The sequence below is a fragment of the Lynx canadensis genome, chromosome D1 (assembly GCF_007474595.2).
Source record: "Lynx canadensis isolate LIC74 chromosome D1, mLynCan4.pri.v2, whole genome shotgun sequence".
NCBI classification, from domain to species: Eukaryota; Metazoa; Chordata; class Mammalia; order Carnivora; family Felidae; genus Lynx; species Lynx canadensis.
The window spans coordinates 93,435,687-93,456,199 of record NC_044312.2 but is presented as its reverse complement, the minus strand read 5'-3'; the positions used below and the strand labels follow the sequence as shown (position 1 = coordinate 93,456,199).

Here is a 20,513-nt window from a genome sequence, read left to right as displayed (position 1 = left end):
GAGTTTCCTTATCAGGTTTTTGTGGGTCATTTTGGTGAATTTATTAAAGTCTTGAGTCATGCTGAAAACTGGAAGGTGGGGGCTCTGAGATCTGCAGCAGGAGCCAGGACTTGATGGATGGGACTTGCTCTGATGTTTCAGGGAGTCTGAAATATACAGAAGTCAGAGCAGCCAATCATGGGTCAGGAATCAAAGAAGCTGGTGAAATAGGAAGGGAGCCTCGGTAAAGATTGCTGAGCAGAGATGTGAAGGTCATAATGTCACGTCAGCCTATATTTTAGCGAAAAAGCAGAGCCTGGTCCAGGCCCTCATTCTTCTATTCCTCGATTATTGAAATAATTTCTTAGTAGGTGTTCAGAGCATACAGTGTACTGTATCCCATCCATGCTCTATACAATGCAAATTTGCTTTTCCTTAGATCCTCTTCCCATTATATTATTCCCTTCCAACACAAGGAGAAAAGCCAAGTCCCTACAACCCACCTGATGACTTCATACAAAATCTAAATTTCTTTGGTCTATTTTTCACAATCTGGCATTATTTTACTTACCCTACCTTCTCTCCCACTGGTTTTTAGTATAGATTCTTCACAGGAGTCATCTTGTGCCTCTCTGCCCTACATTCATGTTCGCTTACACACATTTCCCACCAACCACATGCCTCTTCTCCAACAAACTCTCTCCCTTCTCTCTCTCTTTCTTCTTCCATCTGTTATTGTGTCCTCCTTAAACACACTGTGCCTTTTTCTCTAGCACTTTCTGCTGTATTAAAATCCCTTTTTATTACTTCTTATGAATCCCACTATACTGTGAGATACCTGATGAACAATGGGAGACATTTGTCCTGAGTGTCAACAGCTGAGAACTGTACTTATCCAAATCCACATCTACTAAAATCCGTGTCCTCATAGCCTTCATTGACTGTCCAAACCTTACTGGGTCCCTCTGAACACCAGACTACTTCTAATTATCCACATAACCACCTATATACTCACTCAGTATAACACTTTGTTATTGGTTCATGACTTTGTTGTTTGTGTTAGGCTTGTCTCAGCACAGTGTTTCAAATGATCAGTGATGGGGAGTTACTGAGTGGAAGGGGTTCTCTCACAGGTAAAGGTCAGGTAGTGTTGGTGAACATACTTGGAATTCTGTATTATTAGCACTGAAATGACTTTAAGATTCTCTTTCCCAGATCCTACTATGAAATGAATCCGAAACACCATTAGCATTTTGGCTGGGGAGATATATATGTGTGTGTATATGTTTGGTTACTGTCTAGGAAATTTGGGTTTTGTACTGTTTAATAATAAACAGGGAAGAAAGTACATGATAAAACATTGGAAGATGATTTTAAAATCAGAATGGCTCTCTATATGTGGTAGTTATTCTCTGCAGATTCCCTTGGATGGTAATTTAAATTGCATTACTCATTACAAAAATCTATATGCCTTTTGGATGCTATTGTTGGTTTGTTTGTTTTCAACCTAGGAAGGCAATGATGACCTTGCACAGGGCATTTCCTAAGGATTAATGAGTGGTTGAGGGTTAATGGCTATCAACTCCTCCTAGCTAGTCATCAATCCAAAGGAAGCATGGGAAGCAAGGTCATTAACTGCATTACCATCTTTCTGAAATCAAATCCTTCTCTACCTGCCTTGCCAAGGGCTTATGTTTAAGATGGACTTGTTAGGTTTTCAAAAGTTTCTGTAGTTACTTGCCCTGTCATTAACCTAGATGTAAAAATATTTAAATATTAATGTAGATAAAAATATATAAAAGAATAATTATTAGTTTCTGTGGACTGATAGAAGAATGTCATGAGGAAGAAAATACTTTTCCATACTTCAAATAAACATAATTTAAAATGTTGAGCCTCTTTTATCTGCTTTCTTTTTATTCCCTTTTTCAAACTGAAAGCCTAGCATCATCCTGTTGTGCATCCTGAGAGTCTAAAACATTGTTCAATTTCTGCAGTTTAACCTCATTCAGAAATAGATTTTGTGTGTATGTGGGAGCGGGATTCTTGTTGGAGGTTTGGATGTATTAGTTGTAATGGAATATTAATTTTTTTTACAGTTGATCTTCACTAATATTAATAAGTGTGATATTTCCTCTTTTGGCATCAGTCAGAATTACCCCAAATATTCTAAGAGATAAACATTAAAAATTTAGTTATATCTCCTCAGTGCATTTTCCTTTGAGAAATAACCTATGGCCAGATGAAGGACAGTTCTGGATCAGAGAAGTCCCCATTTCATCATGTAGCATCCTGATTCTTACATTAACACAAATTCCTTTAAAACTCATGGAGTGAAAATTTCACCTGAATACCAGTGTTAATGTATGTGGTAAGGATTATTGTCACCAGAGAAGACTGCATTCCAAGACCTTTCCCAATGGATATTGGTCTTGAAGAATTTCTCAACATGTGGGACTGGTCCTTAGTTTTATACTCCCAGAAATTTGATTTTGGTAGCTCTTCATGAGAAAGTTGTAGTCACACTTATAAACACATAAGAAATGAATATAGAGAGCAGAGTGCCAATTTGTTAAATTATAGCTAAAACTATAACAGACACTTCAAGTAGTTCAGTCTGTCAAATCTTTTTATGTAGAACTTAAACTTTTTTGGAGTCATAAATCTCTTTGAGAATATGATGATAAAACCAATGAATAATCTTCCTATAAAAATATACAGTTTCCACATTTATACACAAATTTGCATATAATTTAAAGAGATTCATAAATGGTTTGAAGTCCATTTGTGAGCTTCTTAGGAACACTTGGATTGAACTATGCATTTTCATGGGAAAACATTATAATTAAATAAGGTGGTTGATGAGAAATCAAACTAAAAAAAAGTTAATTGTATAATTCAAATTGCTTTAGCATCAGATTATAATTGCCTGATATATCAATCATTCTCCATAATTGGACTTCAGCTGTCACCAGGACTAGACAAATAACAATAACAATAATATAACAAATGTTCATACAGTATTGGCTGTGTACCAGGCACTGTTCTAAATCTTTCTTTATATAGTAACTCATGTATCTTCACAATAATAGAGTATATAAATCAGAGTATCCAACCTCTAGGCAGTTTCACAGATGGATAGATACAGCACACATTTTTATCTCTGATTTTTTTTTTTCAAATCTCATCTTCCATTAGCCTTCATTTAGCTATGTAAGTAGTTGATAAGTACCAACCTTTTCTTGGGCTTCTTTCTCTTTCTTTCATTTGTTCTTTCATTCTTTCTTTGTCTCTCTCTTTTGCTCTGTCTTTACTTCTTTCATTTAGTACATGCATCTATAGATATATAGGTAGGTAGGTAGGTAGATAGATAATTATAGTATATACGCTGTGGTATGTACTCTGGATGTAATATTTAGGATACATACAGCTTATTGCTGTTAAAGAGAAATCTTTAGCTAATATGTTGTTTTCAATCACCCATTTACAGGCTGATTTGGGGTAATCCTTTTTTCTCAATGTTAATTTATTTATACATTTTTATGTGTATGGGGGGACAAGGAGTAATTATTGAACCCCTATCCCTCTTTATCTTTTATACTAAGTTATATACCATTTTATTTACTTATTTTTTTTGTTCTCATACAGGTGTTGTCAGTGGACCTTGATTTGTTATTTGTTGTTATAAAATTAGCTTATCATCCTGGCTCCTGACTATGAATTAAAATGTGGGCTACATTCAGTAATGCAATTCAACAAATATTTTCTGCGTTCCTAAACATCATCTAGTTTCTGTCTTTAAGAAGTTTATGATAAATAAGTTGAATACATACCCAAACATTTAGATTCAAACACAGATTTGATAAATGTCATAGTCTTAACATTACAGACACTTCTGGAAAGATAGATTGCTACCAGCCAGTAAGACCAATGAAGGTCAAATAGAAATGATCATTGTAGGGGCGCCTGGGTGGCGCAGTCGGTTAAGCGTCCGACTTCAGCCAGGTCATGATCTCGCGGTCCGTGAGTTCGAGCCCCGCGTCGGGCTCTGGGCTGATGGCTCGGAGCCTGGAGCCTGTTTCCGATTCTGTGTCTCCCTCTCTCTCTGCCCCTCCCCCGTTCATGCTCTGTCTCTCTCTGTCCCAAAAATAAATAAATAAACGTTGGAAAAAAAAAAGTAAAAATAAAAATAGAAATGATCATTGTAAAATTGGCTCTGAAATTGGGTACAATTTTGAAAGAAAACCCAGAGTAGGACATTCCTGGCCATGGGAAAAACAGGAGCAAGGCTCTGAAGAGGAAAAGTAGGAGGCATATTTTTAGAATCAGGAACAGACTGCAGCCTAGACTGTATTATGGAGAACAGTAGGAGATAAGACTGGGAAAGCAGTATGGCGCAGCATCATGGAGTGTCTTACGGGTCACACTAAGGCAGTAGTTTACAAGAGGGCAAATTTACCCTCCAGGGGACATTTGGCAATGTCTGGAGATGCTAGATCATTACAACTGGGGGTGCTACTGGCATCTAGTGGGTAGAGGCAGTAAGGGATTTAGGTTTTATTCTCTAAGCAAATGGGAACTATGGGTGGGTTATGTTTTCTTGAACTGTGATTGCCAAGGTTCCTGTGGCTTCTTACACTAAATCTGTAAAAGTGTTACTGTGTAGATCAGCCCCAGAAAAAGTATGAGAAGAAAAGGCCAGTTTTGGAGATAAAGAATAACATGTATTGATCATTTCTTGTCCCCTAAACCTAAGAAAAGAGAAAGAACTAAAGGAAAAGGAAAGAAGTGAGGTTTTCATACATTGATAGGCTCCAGACTTAAAAATATTAGTGCAAAGGAGAGTGCAGGCATTGGGATAAGCAGGCACATTTCTGATAATTGGAATGGTCTGATTTCATTTCCTGAAGAGTGAAATATCAAGCAGTATATGGAGCTTGAGGTTTTAAGCTTTTTTCTTTGGTTATGCATTTCACAAAACCAACAGAGCAAACATCTATCATAAAAATACAAACATATCCCTGAACACCTCAAATCCCACCCTTTAATTTGAGAAACAAGTCAGCCATCTATATTTCATTTCTTCATAAATAATAAATGTCAAGAAGTGAATATGATCAAAAGGATTCATAAACAGCCAGAAACTTCATGCCAGGTATGTTTATCCCTCTTGCATCATGTGAGACTACACAAGCAGGAAAAAACAAATTAATTTTATTTTTAGTCTTGCCAAGTCATTGGCTCTATTTCTAGTTCTGCTTTTCTAACATGAAGTAGATTTGACTTTTTGTAGCTAAGACGAAGTTGGAGCTGTGACCGCCTACCCTAATCCCTTGCCTATTCCATCTTTAGAATCCAAAGGAATCCTCCTTTGGATTGTAACAGAAGAATTAAGAGATCTTTTTCACCCATGGATTTTCTAATTAACGATTCAAATGAGTTCTAGAAGCAGAAATGTGGTGATCAAGAAGCTCTTCCATTTTGAAGGAGATTTGAAGATTACTTGACTTTCTGCCATACAAATTCTTGTTCTCTGCTCTAAGTGGTCTCATCCAATGGAGTGACCTGGAAAATGAGTCAAAACTCCCTACTTCTGAAGTACATGTAGGTGATATGTGAAGAAGCATACCAGGAAATCAACTTGTACATTACCTACATTAGAATTTTCAAGGCAATCATGTTATTTTAGGCACATACAGCAGAGGGCATTGTTTGGCCAAACTTAAACAGGGCTGCTTTGACAAGAATAGATAAATAAAGAAATAGGGAAGCCTTCCCCTGCAAAGAAACAAACAAAAACAAACATAAAAAAGAGAGTGAGGAAACAATGCAATGGCTTTTATATTGCATTGTGCTCCCTAGCTTTTCTTTGTAGGAAGAACTTCTTTGAAAATCATTGAAAACGAGACAGGCATCATTTCAGAAATTGATGAAATTCCTACTATGTGAGTTGGGTTCTACTAGATGCTAGGGATCAATTAGTGAATGTGACATCATTTAGATTCTCAATGAATTTGTAGCCTTAACTATCTACAGGCTGCTTCTGTGTACTTAAACACCAGATCATTCATTTCTTCATTCATTCATACACTTAACAAATACTTGATGCACATTATTCCAAGTGGAAACCACTGAATAGGACAGAGAAGTCTCTGTTCCATGGAACTTAACATTCCACTCAGACGAGACAAGCAGTAAGAAAATAAGCATCTAAGTATATGAGAAAAATATCAATGAGAAGTATTATAATGGAAATTAAATATGGTGACGTGATTAACTTTGACGGAGGTGCTTCTCTAGGCTGGTGGTCAAGAAAACACTTCTGAGAAGGAAAACTTTAAGGGATGTTCTTAAGGACAAGGAAAACCAACCATGCAAAAAACAAAGGACATGTGTTGCAGGCAGCAGGGACCCTACTGCAAAGGTCCTGAGGGAGGAACAAGCTTGGAGCATTTGAGGAACAATGGAAGAGAGAAAGGAGATGCAGAAAAGTTGAAAGGTATGAGATGCAGGCAGGTACCAGAACATCATGATTTGGGGACCAAAACAGTTTGCAATTTTGCTCTAAAAAGATACGGAGCTAATAGCATTTCAACTGAAGAATTTTAAAAATTCATTTTAAATGCTGTCTGTAGCATTAATTGTAGTGAGGAAATTGCAAAAATAGAGAAACTGGTAAGAAGGTATTTTAGTGGCTCAAGTTAGAAATGGAGATGATTTGACCTAGAGAGGTACAAGGAGGAAAAGTAGATGGATCCAGTTGTATTTTAGTAATAGAGTCAGATGAATAGTGTTGGGCAGGTTATAAATAATTTTTTTTTTTAAAGTCAAGGAAGATTCTTACATTTTTGCATTGAGCCACTGGGTGTGGGGCAGTGGCATTGTTTGGAGGTGAAAGGTAAGTTTGGGGATTTGTTTTTAGTATATGCTATGGCATTTTAATTCATGTAATCCTCTCAGTGTCGATTTAGTAATGTTTACTGTCACTCCCACTCAGAAAGGTGCAACTCAGAGGGAGACAGTTTGCCATAAATCAAATAGTCAGTAGTACTAAGCCAACCCTCCAACCCTCCTCATTTCATTCTTGATCTGTTTTTTTGTTCCTCTAGGTTTTGCTAATATAAGTCTCTGGGTCTTTCTGTACTTCAGCATTGTTTCAAGTTGGAAAGTGTAATGTGTCATTAGGGAACCAAAATTGAATGTGTGTTTAGTAGTCCTTTGTGTACAATTTACAGAGTAGACATGAGCAGCACCAGAGGTCAGAGATGCTTCTCTTGTGCGCATCAGAGTTTCCAAAATGATATCTTGTTCTCTGTGTACAATGTTATTTTTTAACCTGACCACATACAGAAGCTAATTTTGCCCTCATTAGTATTTCAGACTCTGGATTTCAACTAGGGCTGATTAATTTCAACCTGTATGTATCTCAATATTCAGATCATCAGATGGAAGATTGAAGATCAGTTTCGTTCAGTTTTAGAGTAATGCTAGGGATGTCGATTATTAAAGTCATAGGACTTTTCTATCAACTATTCCTCTCTCCAATTTCTTTTACACACAAGGACAGATCGTTCTAAAACAGTGCTCTCTCATCAAACCCTTTCCCACATAAAGGGATGGCAGTTTCTTCCTAAATCTCTTTATTGAAATGAATCCAAACTTCTACCAGACTTGTCTGTAGCATAAGCCCTCTCCTTCTAGCAAGTCAGTTTCCTTTCATTTCATGCTCCTACTCCTCTGTTTTCACAAGTAATCTCTTACCTCTTCCACAACCACCCTGCCTCAATGCAAGTTTATATATGTTAAAGACTTACATAAAGTCACAAATCCTCTTCTTAAAACTTTCTCTGATTATCTATGACTTCTGACAATGCTTTATGACACTTAAATACTGAATTTGTTGAATTGTATTAGTACCTAAAATACATACAGGTACACTTTTTATTTTTTTTTATATGTATCTATACATTTGTATTATAGCATCAACAAGATTATAACGTTCTAGAAGGCCTGGCCAATTTCATTCTGATAATCCTGATTATACTGTCCAAATGATAGCAACATGTTGGCCACAAGCTTTTAGTTTTCATTTTTTTTTATTTGCTTTTTTAAATACATAGTTCTCTCTACTCACTGTTTCTTCCCATCTAATAATTTTGTCATGCTGTCACCTCTAAACACCAAATATATGTATTCTTTTACTATAAACCAGATAAGTCTTCTAGAAAAATGGCAGTGTAGACCCAGGTATCATCATCATCATCATCATCTTCTTCTTCCTTTTCAATCTCAGTTTCTTACAATTTTCCAGAAACATTGCCAGGTCAGTGTGTTCAGAGAAAGAACCTCCTGTTGACTTGACAGGTTGAGTCCCTGGGTTACAGCCATTTAAATGTTGTATCATTTCCGTTACATTTGCCTAGAGGGTCAGCCTTAGGCATAGTTACAAAAATTTTCTTCTCCCTGAAAATCTGCAGAGCCACATGCTCCTGTATAGGAGTAGAGAAAACTCAACAGATTTGGAAAGCTGGGTTACAGATGGGAAGTAATGAACTAATTAGAAAATATTTATAAAATAATTTTCACTTGGGAGAGATAGCTACTTTTGACAGTGGTATTATTTAAGGTGTTGTTTTTCCTTCTCCAATGTATTCTAGCACTCTTTAAAATTTAGAGTTATTTGGGGGTGCCTGGCTGGCTCAGTTGGTTAAGCATCTGACTCTTGGTTTTGGCTCAGGTCACGATCTCATGGTTTGTGGGTTCCAGCCCCACATCGGGCTCTGCTCTGACACCATGGAGCCTGCTTGGGATTCTCTCTCTCTTCCTCCCTCTCTGCCCCTCCCCTGCTCGCTCTCTCAAAATAAATAAATATAATAATAATGATAATAATAATAATAATAATAAAATTTAGAGTTATCCAGAGAAATGATGGCAATAGAATGCCTTCTTAGCATGATAGGGATGAGCCTCACCTCCTTTCTGATAAGCAAATCTTGTTACCTCAGCTTACTTTGTTTCCTTTGGTAGGTCTCAAATTTATAATGAATGATTTATAAGAAATCAGAATTTTTCACTTGTCTTTTCTTTGCTATTGGTTTCAGAAAGGAGAGATATCGAGAGAAAAAGAGAGGGAGAGAGAGGCAGGGGGAGAGAGGGGAGGAGAAAGGAAAATGAATATGTAAGTATCAAGATAGGTTTGGCGGTAAGTAACCAGAAAAAAAGTTAACAGTTTATACTGTGAGAAATTGATTATTTTATATAATAAGAAAATACAGAGGAAAGATAGTAACAGGATTCATTAGTTCAGCTGCCCATCACAAATATCAAGAATATAAATTCTTCCCCTCTTTCCATTTTTCTTCCTTGGCATAACAGCTTTGTCCTCAGGCTTCCTCGTTTCTTGGCCACAAGATGGCTTCAGCAACTCTAGGCATCTTGTACTCACAACAATATCCAAAAACAGAATGAAGAACTATTTCTTCCCTATATATTTCTTCTTAGTAGTGGGAGAAAAAAATTCCCAGAACCCCCTCAGCTGACTTCATCTTACATCTCATTGGCCAAATTGTGTCACCTGTCCAGACCTAACGCGTCTCTGGCAACAGAAATCGTACAACCAACATTTGTTTAGATAAACTATAGTCCAAAAGTTAGCCCTGGGAGCTAAGAATGTTTTTGAATTTTTACATAGTTAGAAAAAGTGTTAAGAATAATATTTTGACATATGTGAAAATGATACAAAATTCAAATGTCAGTGCTCATAAAGAGTTTAATCAGAACACACCCATTTCCATTCATTCCCCTTTTCTCTATAACTACTTTCAGGCTTTAATGGCAGAGTCGAGTAGTTGCAAGAGGAGACCATATAGCCTGCAAGGCCTAAAATATTTACTATCTGGCTCTTTACAGAAAAAAAATTGTCTAGCCTTAGCTTAAACCAAATTCTCTTTACCTACCAGTCCTGGGTCAGTGTCTCTCAAAACAGATAATATAGTTTTGTGACTTTTCTAAGAAGTGAGTGAAGTTTCCTGCACAAAATTTTCTAGGGAAAGGGTAAGGGATTAGGATGCTGGGTAGGCAACAAATGTGAAGAAAGAGAAAGCAACGTTCAAGCACAGTTAAATGAATCCTTAGTGCTATAAAAAAGCTGACTCCCCAAATATTACCGGCACAACCTGTTGAAAAGACAGAGCGAGTTTATTGCTTACTATGTTAAGGGAGATCACTATCTTCCAAGAGTTTGGGAGTATCTATGAGTAGACTGGTGAAAAATAGACCAGAATTTATGGGGAATTGGGAGTCTGATTCAAGAAAATTTTTCAGTGTGGGAAGTTGATTAGGACTGAGTAAGAATTACGGTACTGCAATCCAGGATGGGTGAAAACAATGGTGAGGCAAGAGATTCAAAGAATCTTAGAGGCACACTGCTATTAAATGCTTTCCATGAAAGAACTTATGGATCTATGGAACTATGGATCTTTGGATCTTTGTCCTAGAAGGACAGTGAAACCATTTGCTTCGACAAGAAAGTCCCCCCATAAAGGATAGAGATGCTAATAAAGATAATGGAAGAGCAAAGTCATGTTTATGTCAGTAGGAAGGAAGATACGGTTTGGAGGTCTCAGTATCCAGGCTGAGTGTGGGGAAATGGTTTTGGTTCTCAGCATTTGCGGGGGGGGCTTGTTAAAGATACATATGGCTGTGAGTGTGTGGCCTGTGAGGGAAAGTTGGTTGTAGCTAATAAATTCATCTTTCTTTCACCTGGCTTCCAAACTAGTTCCAATATGTAAACAGTTTATGCTAACTGAGCAATGATACTGTGCTGACTAAAGCACCCCCTGTGTCTCAGTGCAAGGTAGCATGGGTAGGGAAAGAAGAAAGGTCTGTTGACAAAGTCAGAATATCCTCTGGGACAAGGCTAAAAGTATTATCATTGAATTCCAAACCCAAACAGATCCATTTGTAAATAAATGCTGTCAGAGGACATTGTAATGGATAGCGCGTACTTTTAAATTGATTTCTTTTTGATGGGATAAAAACATCTTATGAGAGAGATGTTGAAACATGGCTTTTAATGTAAAGTAACGTAATTTAGATTTTAAAATAGAAAACCTTTTGTTGATAGCAGTTTATTCGATTCAGTGCATGTACCAAGCGTTATTTTCTATGGGTTATAAATTAGCTTTGAACCAGCTATAATTCATAAATCGTTACTTATGACTGATTGATAGGAAATCTCATTAATAGCAATAGCAAAAAGACCTTGAAGTAAGCAAGAAGTAGAAAATAAAACAGCCTGGGGATTGGAAAAGGAGAGACACATGCACTCCACAATTAAGAGAAAGGTGTTGTATTTGCATATGAAAGCATGCTTCTGTTCATTATAGTTGATCCTTTCCATAACTTTGAATAATAGATATTAGTGTTATTCTTATTTATATAAGAGGAAAAAACTGAGTGTCCCATCACTTTATTTTTATTTTCAATATGTTTTAAATATTTATTATATATTGCTTATTATGAGCTGGTAACTTTACATACATATATACATTAATATATATTAATTTACATATATATGTATATATTTACATGTATATACATTAATAATGTGAGTGCCAACAAAAACCTTTTGAGTAGATAACAGTGGTGTCTCCCTTTTACAGATGGGGAAAGTGAAGTAAGAGACGTAAAGTAACTTTCTCAATTGTAGAGTCCTGCAAGTTTAAGCAGTCATTTAACTTTAGGAAGTCTACCAGAGCCTTCTCCCTTGATTACAGGACATGGATGCCTTTGCTGTTTCTTATTTTAACGAAAAAAAAGTTAACAAATGGTTTGTCTTAAGCAAAAGGCTTACCTTCTTCACTTCTGTACTATTTCTGGTCAATAAGTTATTTCAACCTGTATTGCCAGAGACCCTAGGATTCCAAGAGTCATAGGGTGGGAGGTGGGAGGTAAAATAGAGGAGCAGGACCCTGGGACCCTCAGTTAGGAACACCTGAGTGGCTCAATTAAGCGTCTGATTCTTGGTTTTGGCTTAGGTCATGATCTCACGGTTCGTGGGCTCAAGCCCCTTGTTGGACTCTGCACTGAGTGCTGAGCCTGATTGAGATTCTGTCTCTCTTTCTCTCTCGCTGCTCTTCCCCCTCTCGTGCTGTCTCTGTTTCTCTCAAAATAAGTAAATAAATAAAAAAAATTTAAAAACACCAATTAATGTATCAGAGATTTTATGTTCTATTTTTTAATGCCCAATTACCTTAAAACGTGTGGAGCGTATGTAAAACTATACCAAATCATATGAATAAAAAATTTTCAGTGGCCATGATCGCTGGAAATTTAAGTAGGATTCTGTTTAAAATGGAAATCTACAAGGGTTTTGAAGGTCATGTTTAAATTTACAATAAAAAATAACTCCTTCTCTAACTCAGGGTGAAAAACCTATCAAACACATCATTGTCACAGTATAAATGGGACAATAGAATAGACCTGTAAAGCCATCAACAAGATTAATAAGATGAGCAGAGCCCTGCTATTTAGTGATTAGTTGTTTTAAATGTAGATTTTATTATTATTTCGGTATGATGGGACAAACAAATCAGGAGACAATTGTCATTGAAGAGATATATTTTTTACTCCTAGTTCCCAAGAGGAGTGGGCATGCCATGCCACACAGGGGCCACACAAGGAAGCAGCAGGGTCACCAGGGGGTAGAAAGAACAAGGGAAAATCTGAGCAAGAGTCTTTATCATGGTTTTTGAGAGAAAGCAAGAGAAGGCAGAGGAAGCAGGCTTGCATTTGACTAGTATAAATAATTTCAGTGGATTCTGGGACCTAGGGGCTGTCCCTAGGTGCCTGATTCTAGTTCTGGAATCATTGGGGCAGAGGGAGAGTGGCCCAAGTATAAGAGCCCTGGGAGATTCTGATAAATGAGGTGGTTTGGGGCATAGGCTTCAGGTTGATTGGTTTGAATATGAAAGGCAGGCTTGTGGTCAAGTCCTTTACTATCCCTAGAAATTGCCTAGCCCTTGGAGAAGTCTCTCTGGAACAACAAAGCCCTGCATATCAAAACATCAGAAAATACAGACCATTAGAAAGTCGTGATTAATATACTGGTACCTATCCCAACGCATACACAAAGAGTTGTTAATTAGGTATTAACTGTTTCTGTGCGTTTGCAACAGCCATTATTTAGTGCCTACAGTGTGCTAGGTACTGTGTTGGCAGTGGGATGAGAAAAAACCATCAGACATGGCCTCTGTCCTCATGGTGTTGTAGGCTAGTGGGGAAAATAGACCCAGGGGCTGATGATCATGTGCTAGATGGTGTGAAAGATCAGTCTAGAGCTGCAACAGCCCTGAGGAAAGAAGTCTCTCTCCCAGGCCCTCCGTTCTCCTGCCACAGGGAACTTTTCACTGTTCCCTGGATGTATGAGCATCTTTTATGTGTCCTTATCTTGGTTCAAGCTGGTCGTTGCCTAAAATGCTTTTCTTTCCCTTTTTTTTATTTACATCAACTTCTATAAAACCTAGATCAGATGATCTTCTTCGAAAGTTCTCTGATTTACCAGCACAGATTGAGCTGATCTGGTATCAGTGCCCTTGTGCCAATGTGGCCTGGTCTCATACCAATGAACATATATTATTGTACTTCATCTGTTTGCCTATCTGTCTCATGCTTTGAATCATAACTACCTCAGGCATAAGGATTATATTCTTCATCTTTATATGCCCAGTACTCGACAAGATGTCTGTAAGAGCAACAACAAAAATGGTAACGATAGTAATAACAATAACAACAATAATAATATTTAACACTACTGAGTTTTTACAACGTGGGAAGCATTATTCTGAGCCCTTTATCTGCATTAACCAATTTCATCCTCACAACACCACCAAGGGGTGTGTAATATCGTTACTCCTATTTTGCAAGTGAGGAGAATGTGTCATGGAAAGAAGATAAGTCACTTGTCCAAGGTGACACATAGTAAGTACTAAATCAGTGCCGTTTTGAATTGGAATGTAGTGATCCACCATCACTTTCGTCATTTGTTTGTTTCCAAGAGGTTTATAGAAGAAACCCTGTTTATTGAGATGAGACATTTGGAAGAAGTCATTACACGGGTGCCCAGTTCATAGTAAGCCAGCTGAGTGGGACGTACACTGGGTAGCCCAAGATCCTTTAAAATTCCTCCTTGTGCTGGAAGAAATGCAGAAAGCGAGTTATTTTATTTCCCTTCACCCAAATCTACTTAAAATCAGTCAGAGTAAGGACCCAAGATAAAAAATATGTTTTTTTATTTTCAGGTATTCTCTGTACTTAAAAATTAGATATCATAGGAATGACTTAATTTGTATTATGTCTGCCTATAGGTAGCAGTTAGCTATCTTATAATGAGTTTCAGTTTAGGAGACTTCAAAAGTTTATGTACGTTTGCATGTACCGCTGTTTCAGTATATCTTCACAGGTACTATAAGTCAAGTTGCCAGGGTTTACAGATGAGGTCACCCCTGCCCAAAACAGTATTTTAAAGAAATTAATTGGGAAAAAATATTTTGCCTTGCCATCATTCTCCCAGAAGCTCTTGCATAAAGTATTTGAGACCATATGCTCTTGGACCAATCGGATATGTGTGTGAGCCCTGGTTCTGGACTTACTAACCTTGTGACTTCATGCATGTTACTTTCCCTATGATTAAATTTCTCCCTCAGAGGAGTGCTGTAAGGGCAGAAAGGATCAGGACACACAACCTTTGCAATTGAAAAGGGCCCCATTCTTTGGAGGGCCCATGCTTGGCTAATGCTCTGTTGTTATGGATTTGAAATTCTTCATAATTTTGAACAAACCATCCCCCAGTTTCATTTGGTACAGGGCCCTGAAAATTATGTAGCCATTCCTGGATAGGTTGGTAAGTCTGTATACCATGGTGCCTAAAAGTAGCCCTCAATAAAATTCAACTATTACTAATTTTGCAAGGGAGTTTTTAGTTTGTTGGGTATAGCCCCAAATCCTGTTTTCTGATCTTTTCCAATCTGGTTTGGACATTCAACCTGTTGTTGGGGTACATTTCATATGTCCTTATGCATTCAAGTCCTAATTGGTTGGTAAACACTATATTAAGGTGTTTTACCTCATGCTTCCATTTCCCTGTGATTGCATATTTGATGGATATGGGCTGTGGATGGCTGCTAATTTGCAGTACAGAAACATTTTCTATATAAACATGAGCCGCATCACTCTACAAGGGATACTTGATTTGTTGTTTCCTTAGTCTGAGAAATGATGGCTTTAGCTGTTACACTGCATCACTGACATTGCTCCAGAAAGACATTTGGAGGAGAGCTAATACTTTTTTTCCTTTTCTTGTCTTTTCTTTTTTTTTTTTTTTTTTTTTTGCTCTTATATTGCAGACTATTTGAACTCCAGAAGGACCAACACCAGATAAATTATGAATGTTGAACAAGATGACCTTACATCCACAGCAGATAATGATAGGTCCTAGGTTTAACAGGGCCCTATTCGACCCCCTGCTTGTGGTGCTGCTGGCTCTTCAACTTCTTGTGGTGGCTGGTCTGGTGCGGGCTCAAACCTGCCCTTCTGTCTGCTCCTGCAGCAACCAGTTCAGCAAGGTGATTTGCGTCCGGAAAAACCTACGTGAGGTTCCAGATGGCATCTCCACCAACACTCGACTGCTGAACCTCCATGAGAACCAAATCCAGATCATCAAAGTGAATAGCTTCAAGCACTTGAGGCACCTGGAAATCCTACAATTGAGTAGGAATCATATTAGAACAATTGAAATCGGGGCCTTCAATGGTCTGGCAAACCTCAATACTCTGGAACTCTTTGACAATCGTCTTACCACCATCCCAAATGGAGCTTTTGTATATTTGTCTAAACTGAAGGAGCTCTGGTTGAGAAACAACCCCATTGAAAGCATTCCTTCTTATGCTTTTAACAGAATCCCCTCTTTGCGCCGACTAGACTTAGGGGAATTGAAAAGGCTTTCATACATCTCAGAAGGTGCCTTTGAAGGTCTGTCCAACTTGAGATATTTGAACCTTGCCATGTGCAACCTCCGTGAAATCCCTAACCTTACACCTCTCATAAAACTAGATGAGCTGGATCTTTCTGGGAATCACTTGTCGGCCATCAGGCCTGGCTCTTTCCAGGGACTGATGCACCTTCAAAAACTGTGGATGATACAGTCCCAGATTCAAGTGATCGAACGGAATGCCTTTGATAACCTTCAGTCACTAGTGGAGATAAACTTGGCACACAACAATCTAACATTACTGCCTCATGACCTCTTCACACCCTTGCATCATCTAGAGCGGATACACTTACATCACAACCCTTGGAACTGTAACTGTGACATACTTTGGCTCAGCTGGTGGATAAAAGACATGGCCCCCTCCAACACAGCTTGTTGTGCTCGATGTAACACCCCTCCCAATCTGAAGGGGAGGTACATTGGGGAGCTTGACCAGAATTATTTCACATGCTATGCTCCTGTGATTGTGGAGCCCCCAGCTGACCTCAATGTCACTGAGGGCATGGCAGCTGAGTTGAAATGTCGGGCCTCCACGTCCCTGACCTCTGTATCATGGATTACTCCAAATGGAACGGTCATGACACATGGGGCATACAAAGTGAGGATAGCTGTGCTCAGTGACGGCACGTTAAATTTCACGAATGTAACCGTACAAGATACAGGCATGTACACATGTATGGTGAGTAATTCCGTTGGAAATACCACTGCTTCAGCCACCTTGAATGTTACTGCAGCAACCACTACTCCCTTCTCTTACTTTTCAACCGTCACAGTAGAGACTATGGAACCTTCTCAGGATGAGGCACGGACCACAGATAACAACGTGGGCCCCACTCCAGTGATCGACTGGGAGACCACCAACGTGACCACCTCTCTCACGCCACAGAGCACAAGGTCAACAGAAAAAACATTCACCATCCCAGTGACCGATATAAACAGTGGGATCCCAGGAATTGATGAGGTCATGAAGACCACCAAAATCATCATTGGCTGTTTTGTGGCCATCACACTCATGGCTGCAGTGATGCTGGTCATTTTCTACAAGATGAGGAAGCAGCACCATCGGCAAAACCATCACGCCCCTACAAGAACTGTTGAAATCATTAATGTGGATGATGAGATTACAGGAGACACACCCATGGAAAGCCACCTGCCCATGCCTGCTATTGAGCATGAGCACCTAAATCACTATAACTCTTACAAATCTCCCTTCAACCACACAACAACAGTTAACACAATAAATTCAATACACAGTTCAGTGCATGAACCGTTATTGATCCGAATGAACTCTAAAGACAATGTACAAGAGACTCAAATCTAAAACATTTACAGAGTTACAGAAAACAAACAATAAAAAAAAGACAGTTTATTAAAAATGACACAAATGACTGGGCTAAATCTACTGTTTCAAAAAAGTGTCTTTACAAAAAAAACAAAAAAGAAAAGAAATTTATTTATTAAAAATTCTATTGTGATCTAAAGCAGACAAAATTATGTGTATTCCTCAGAACCTGTTTTTGCTGCACTTATTTACTATTTTCCCACATTTCATCCCTGCCTACCCTGGTTGCCATATTTTTCATAGGACATTTCAAGTCCCTAAAGAACTGGCCTAGGAAATTTTGTAAGAATTCTGTTACACTTTGAGATTTTTATGGTGAATTCTAGTGGTGAGATCCAGTCTATTTTGTCTTTCTTTCTTTTTTTCCCCCTTTCCTTTTTTTTCCTCATGCCCTTATCAAGTAGTCCAATGGGGAATGCAATATTAGAAATAGATTTTTAAGAGAGAACGAGATAAAAAAAATGCAAGATCTTATATTTTTCATGTAATGACCTGTTCTGTATTTATGAGGAGAACCATTCAATGGCCAAGCAAAAAGAAAAAAAAAAAGGAAAAAAAAAAAGAGAAAAAAAAAGAAAAAAAAAGTAAGCAAACAACAGATTAATTTACATATGAGCATCTATAAAACCCATGATCTTTTAAACAACTCTAGAACCAGAATTTGTAGTTCAAAAACTAAAAAAATAAGGTTATGAATAAAATATTGTTGGTTTTTCTGTACCTGGACACAACTCATTTGTAGTATGGCTCAAATGTGAGAAACTTGAAGGTAATTAGATTTTCTACTTTCTAAGAAAGAAACAAATTATTGTATTCTTCAGTCACAGCATCAATCTCTATGGGGTCCTATTTCATTAGCTGACTTGAGTGTTGGATCTATATTCAGGGATGCTGTGGTATTTTTTTCCTTCTCATTAGGATCACCCTTTGTAGAATGCTCAGATTAAAAAATAATGATTTTGTGAAGTAAATTCAATTCCACTTGGAAGAAAGTTTCAGTATAATTTATTCACTGTCTCCTAAGTAAAATTCTACTGGCTAGCTAAAGTATAACAAGAGAATGTGAAGGTATTCTAAATTATCCAAGTTGAAAAATAATTTTTGGTGCTATCAGCAAATTCCATTCAATTCCACAATAATTATTAATGCCCTTCTATGTTTTAAACACTGATCTTAGTGCCGTGGGTACACAATGGACAAGACCTGCTTCTTGTCCTTAAGTCACACATGATCTGTATGAAATATGATTAAAGAAATTTCAGCTTATGATTGATGGCCAGCTCCAATTTCACTGTTAGGTGGAAGGCTGTGCATTGCAAACCCGGAATTTCAAAATATTGGGTTACTGACATGACAGAAACCTCCTTGCTTTATGGTTTCTTCCATCCTTCTGAAAGAGCTGACTCTCTTCTTTCAAATGCAGATTGCAGAGCTGTAAAGATGTGTGAGTATGGATTTGCCATGATGGATGTGTGCATACCAAGAGATAGCAATGCTAATACAATGGTAATTCACTAAAGGTACTTTAAAGAACTGGAGAAATTTTAGGTATGAGAACATACACTAGGTTTCAAGTAAAAAAGGAACTTGCTGGTTACTGGTACCTCAGCACTCTCCTGATATGTTAACATAGTATGTGTGTGACTTCTGTCTTTATCTGATGTGAAGCAAAACGAAGATAGACACTTTATTTTTCCTAGCCCTTGAAATCTGCCACCTCATTGGTGATGTAAGTGATGCCCAAACTGGAGAAAACTTTATCACCTAGTGGATGGGGAGCTTCTATACTCACGGTTAACTGCAGACTGGACTTCACACCAGGGTTTTGTGATCTCCAGGTGTGGAAAATAAATCATTGCTGGCAAAGTAGGTCAGAGAACTGGAATGAAGGGGAAGCAAATGAATAAGACCACACAAGGGTTTTACCTCTATTTTTTGATCACCGATTCTCTAGTAGCCTTTTCTGCCCTTGTATTATACCTCCCTTTGTTAGGAACACAATTCACATTTTACTTTTACTGTGGAGAAGACCCAAGAAAAGGGAAAACACGTGTTGGTTGTCACTGGCCAAGCTGTTCAATATAGAATGTACTTAATATATTCCCAAGCTTCGTATCACAAGGCAAACAAACAAACAACCCACCAAGGAATATTCAGCGAGTGTTAGTACAAAGAAGAGTGGTATAAGCCAAGAGGGAAAAGAATCCTGCCTTCTCTACTTGATTTGTGTTCACTGAGCTCTCTCTTTGCTGACTCTGAACCTCCATTCACTCTGAGCTGATAATTCTTATGGAGTTAGTCCTAGCACACAATTCCCCTTGGCTGCGAGGGTTGGCTGAACAGGTTGATAAATTCTAACTAGAATGAAAGGTGAACTCAAAAAAGTTAGGTAAAAAAAGCATACCTTCTGGTCTTATAGGAGATTATAGTTGCTCTAACGAATATATTCTAGAAGAAAATATATTGATGAAAGACTTGTTAAGCCAAACTTGACTTTCACAACAAATTTGACCAAAGGTCCTCATTGCAGGTTTTTGGGTTGAAAGGTGGAATGCTATAAATGCATTATCTAGATGTATGTATGTAGAGATTTATGATTAGTGGTGTCTGTATTTGCTCTGCATAATGTACTTGGCTTTCGGTCCTTCAGTACAGCAGCTGCACAGATGTATTAGAGACCATCTACACACTGTGGACTTCTTGGTCCTTGCAGAAGGTTCATATGACTGTTTAAACATCTGGTATATATCCTTGTAGCAAAACACAATTCTATGCCAATTGCTCTTTTCATTCTATCCAAAGGCATCCAAGTGGCAGTATTCTTAAATACTCATGTGCACCAAAAATATGCCATTTACAATTAACCAAGTTAAGGCAACCTGATGACAGGCAACCTGATGATAGTGTGTATGTGTGTGCGTGCGTGTGTGTGTCTGTGTGTGTACATATATATTTTTCCTACGTAAGGTATGCAGTTTGCTTCAGGGAAACATTGAAGATTTTTTAGAAAGAAGAATCTGCAACATTTTCTACTCAGGAATCCTATATACGTGATGATTACATCAATTACCTAAATTCTTCTGAATGTGTGCAAATACATTCTCAGTGGCAAGATAGAAGAATTTGTGTAGCTCATGCACACAG

At 37.8% G+C, this 20,513-nt stretch overlaps 1 protein-coding gene across 2 annotated transcripts in view; it reads left to right on the top strand.

The window, feature by feature from the left end:
• The window catches only part of LRRC4C (leucine rich repeat containing 4C), a 164,958-nt gene extending 146,379 nt beyond the window's left edge, over positions 1-18,579 (top strand). The window contains exon 4 of one of the 2 annotated variants that reach the window (XM_030333344.2): positions 15,384-18,579. In XM_030333344.2, the coding sequence (XP_030189204.1) occupies positions 15,426-17,348 (1,923 nt within the window). In that variant the 5' untranslated portion in view covers positions 15,384-15,425 and the 3' untranslated portion in view covers positions 17,349-18,579. The remainder of the gene's footprint in view (positions 1-15,383) is intronic. The other variant, XM_030333347.1, reaches the window with a different exon arrangement.
• Positions 18,580-20,513: the final 1,934 nt, after the last annotated feature.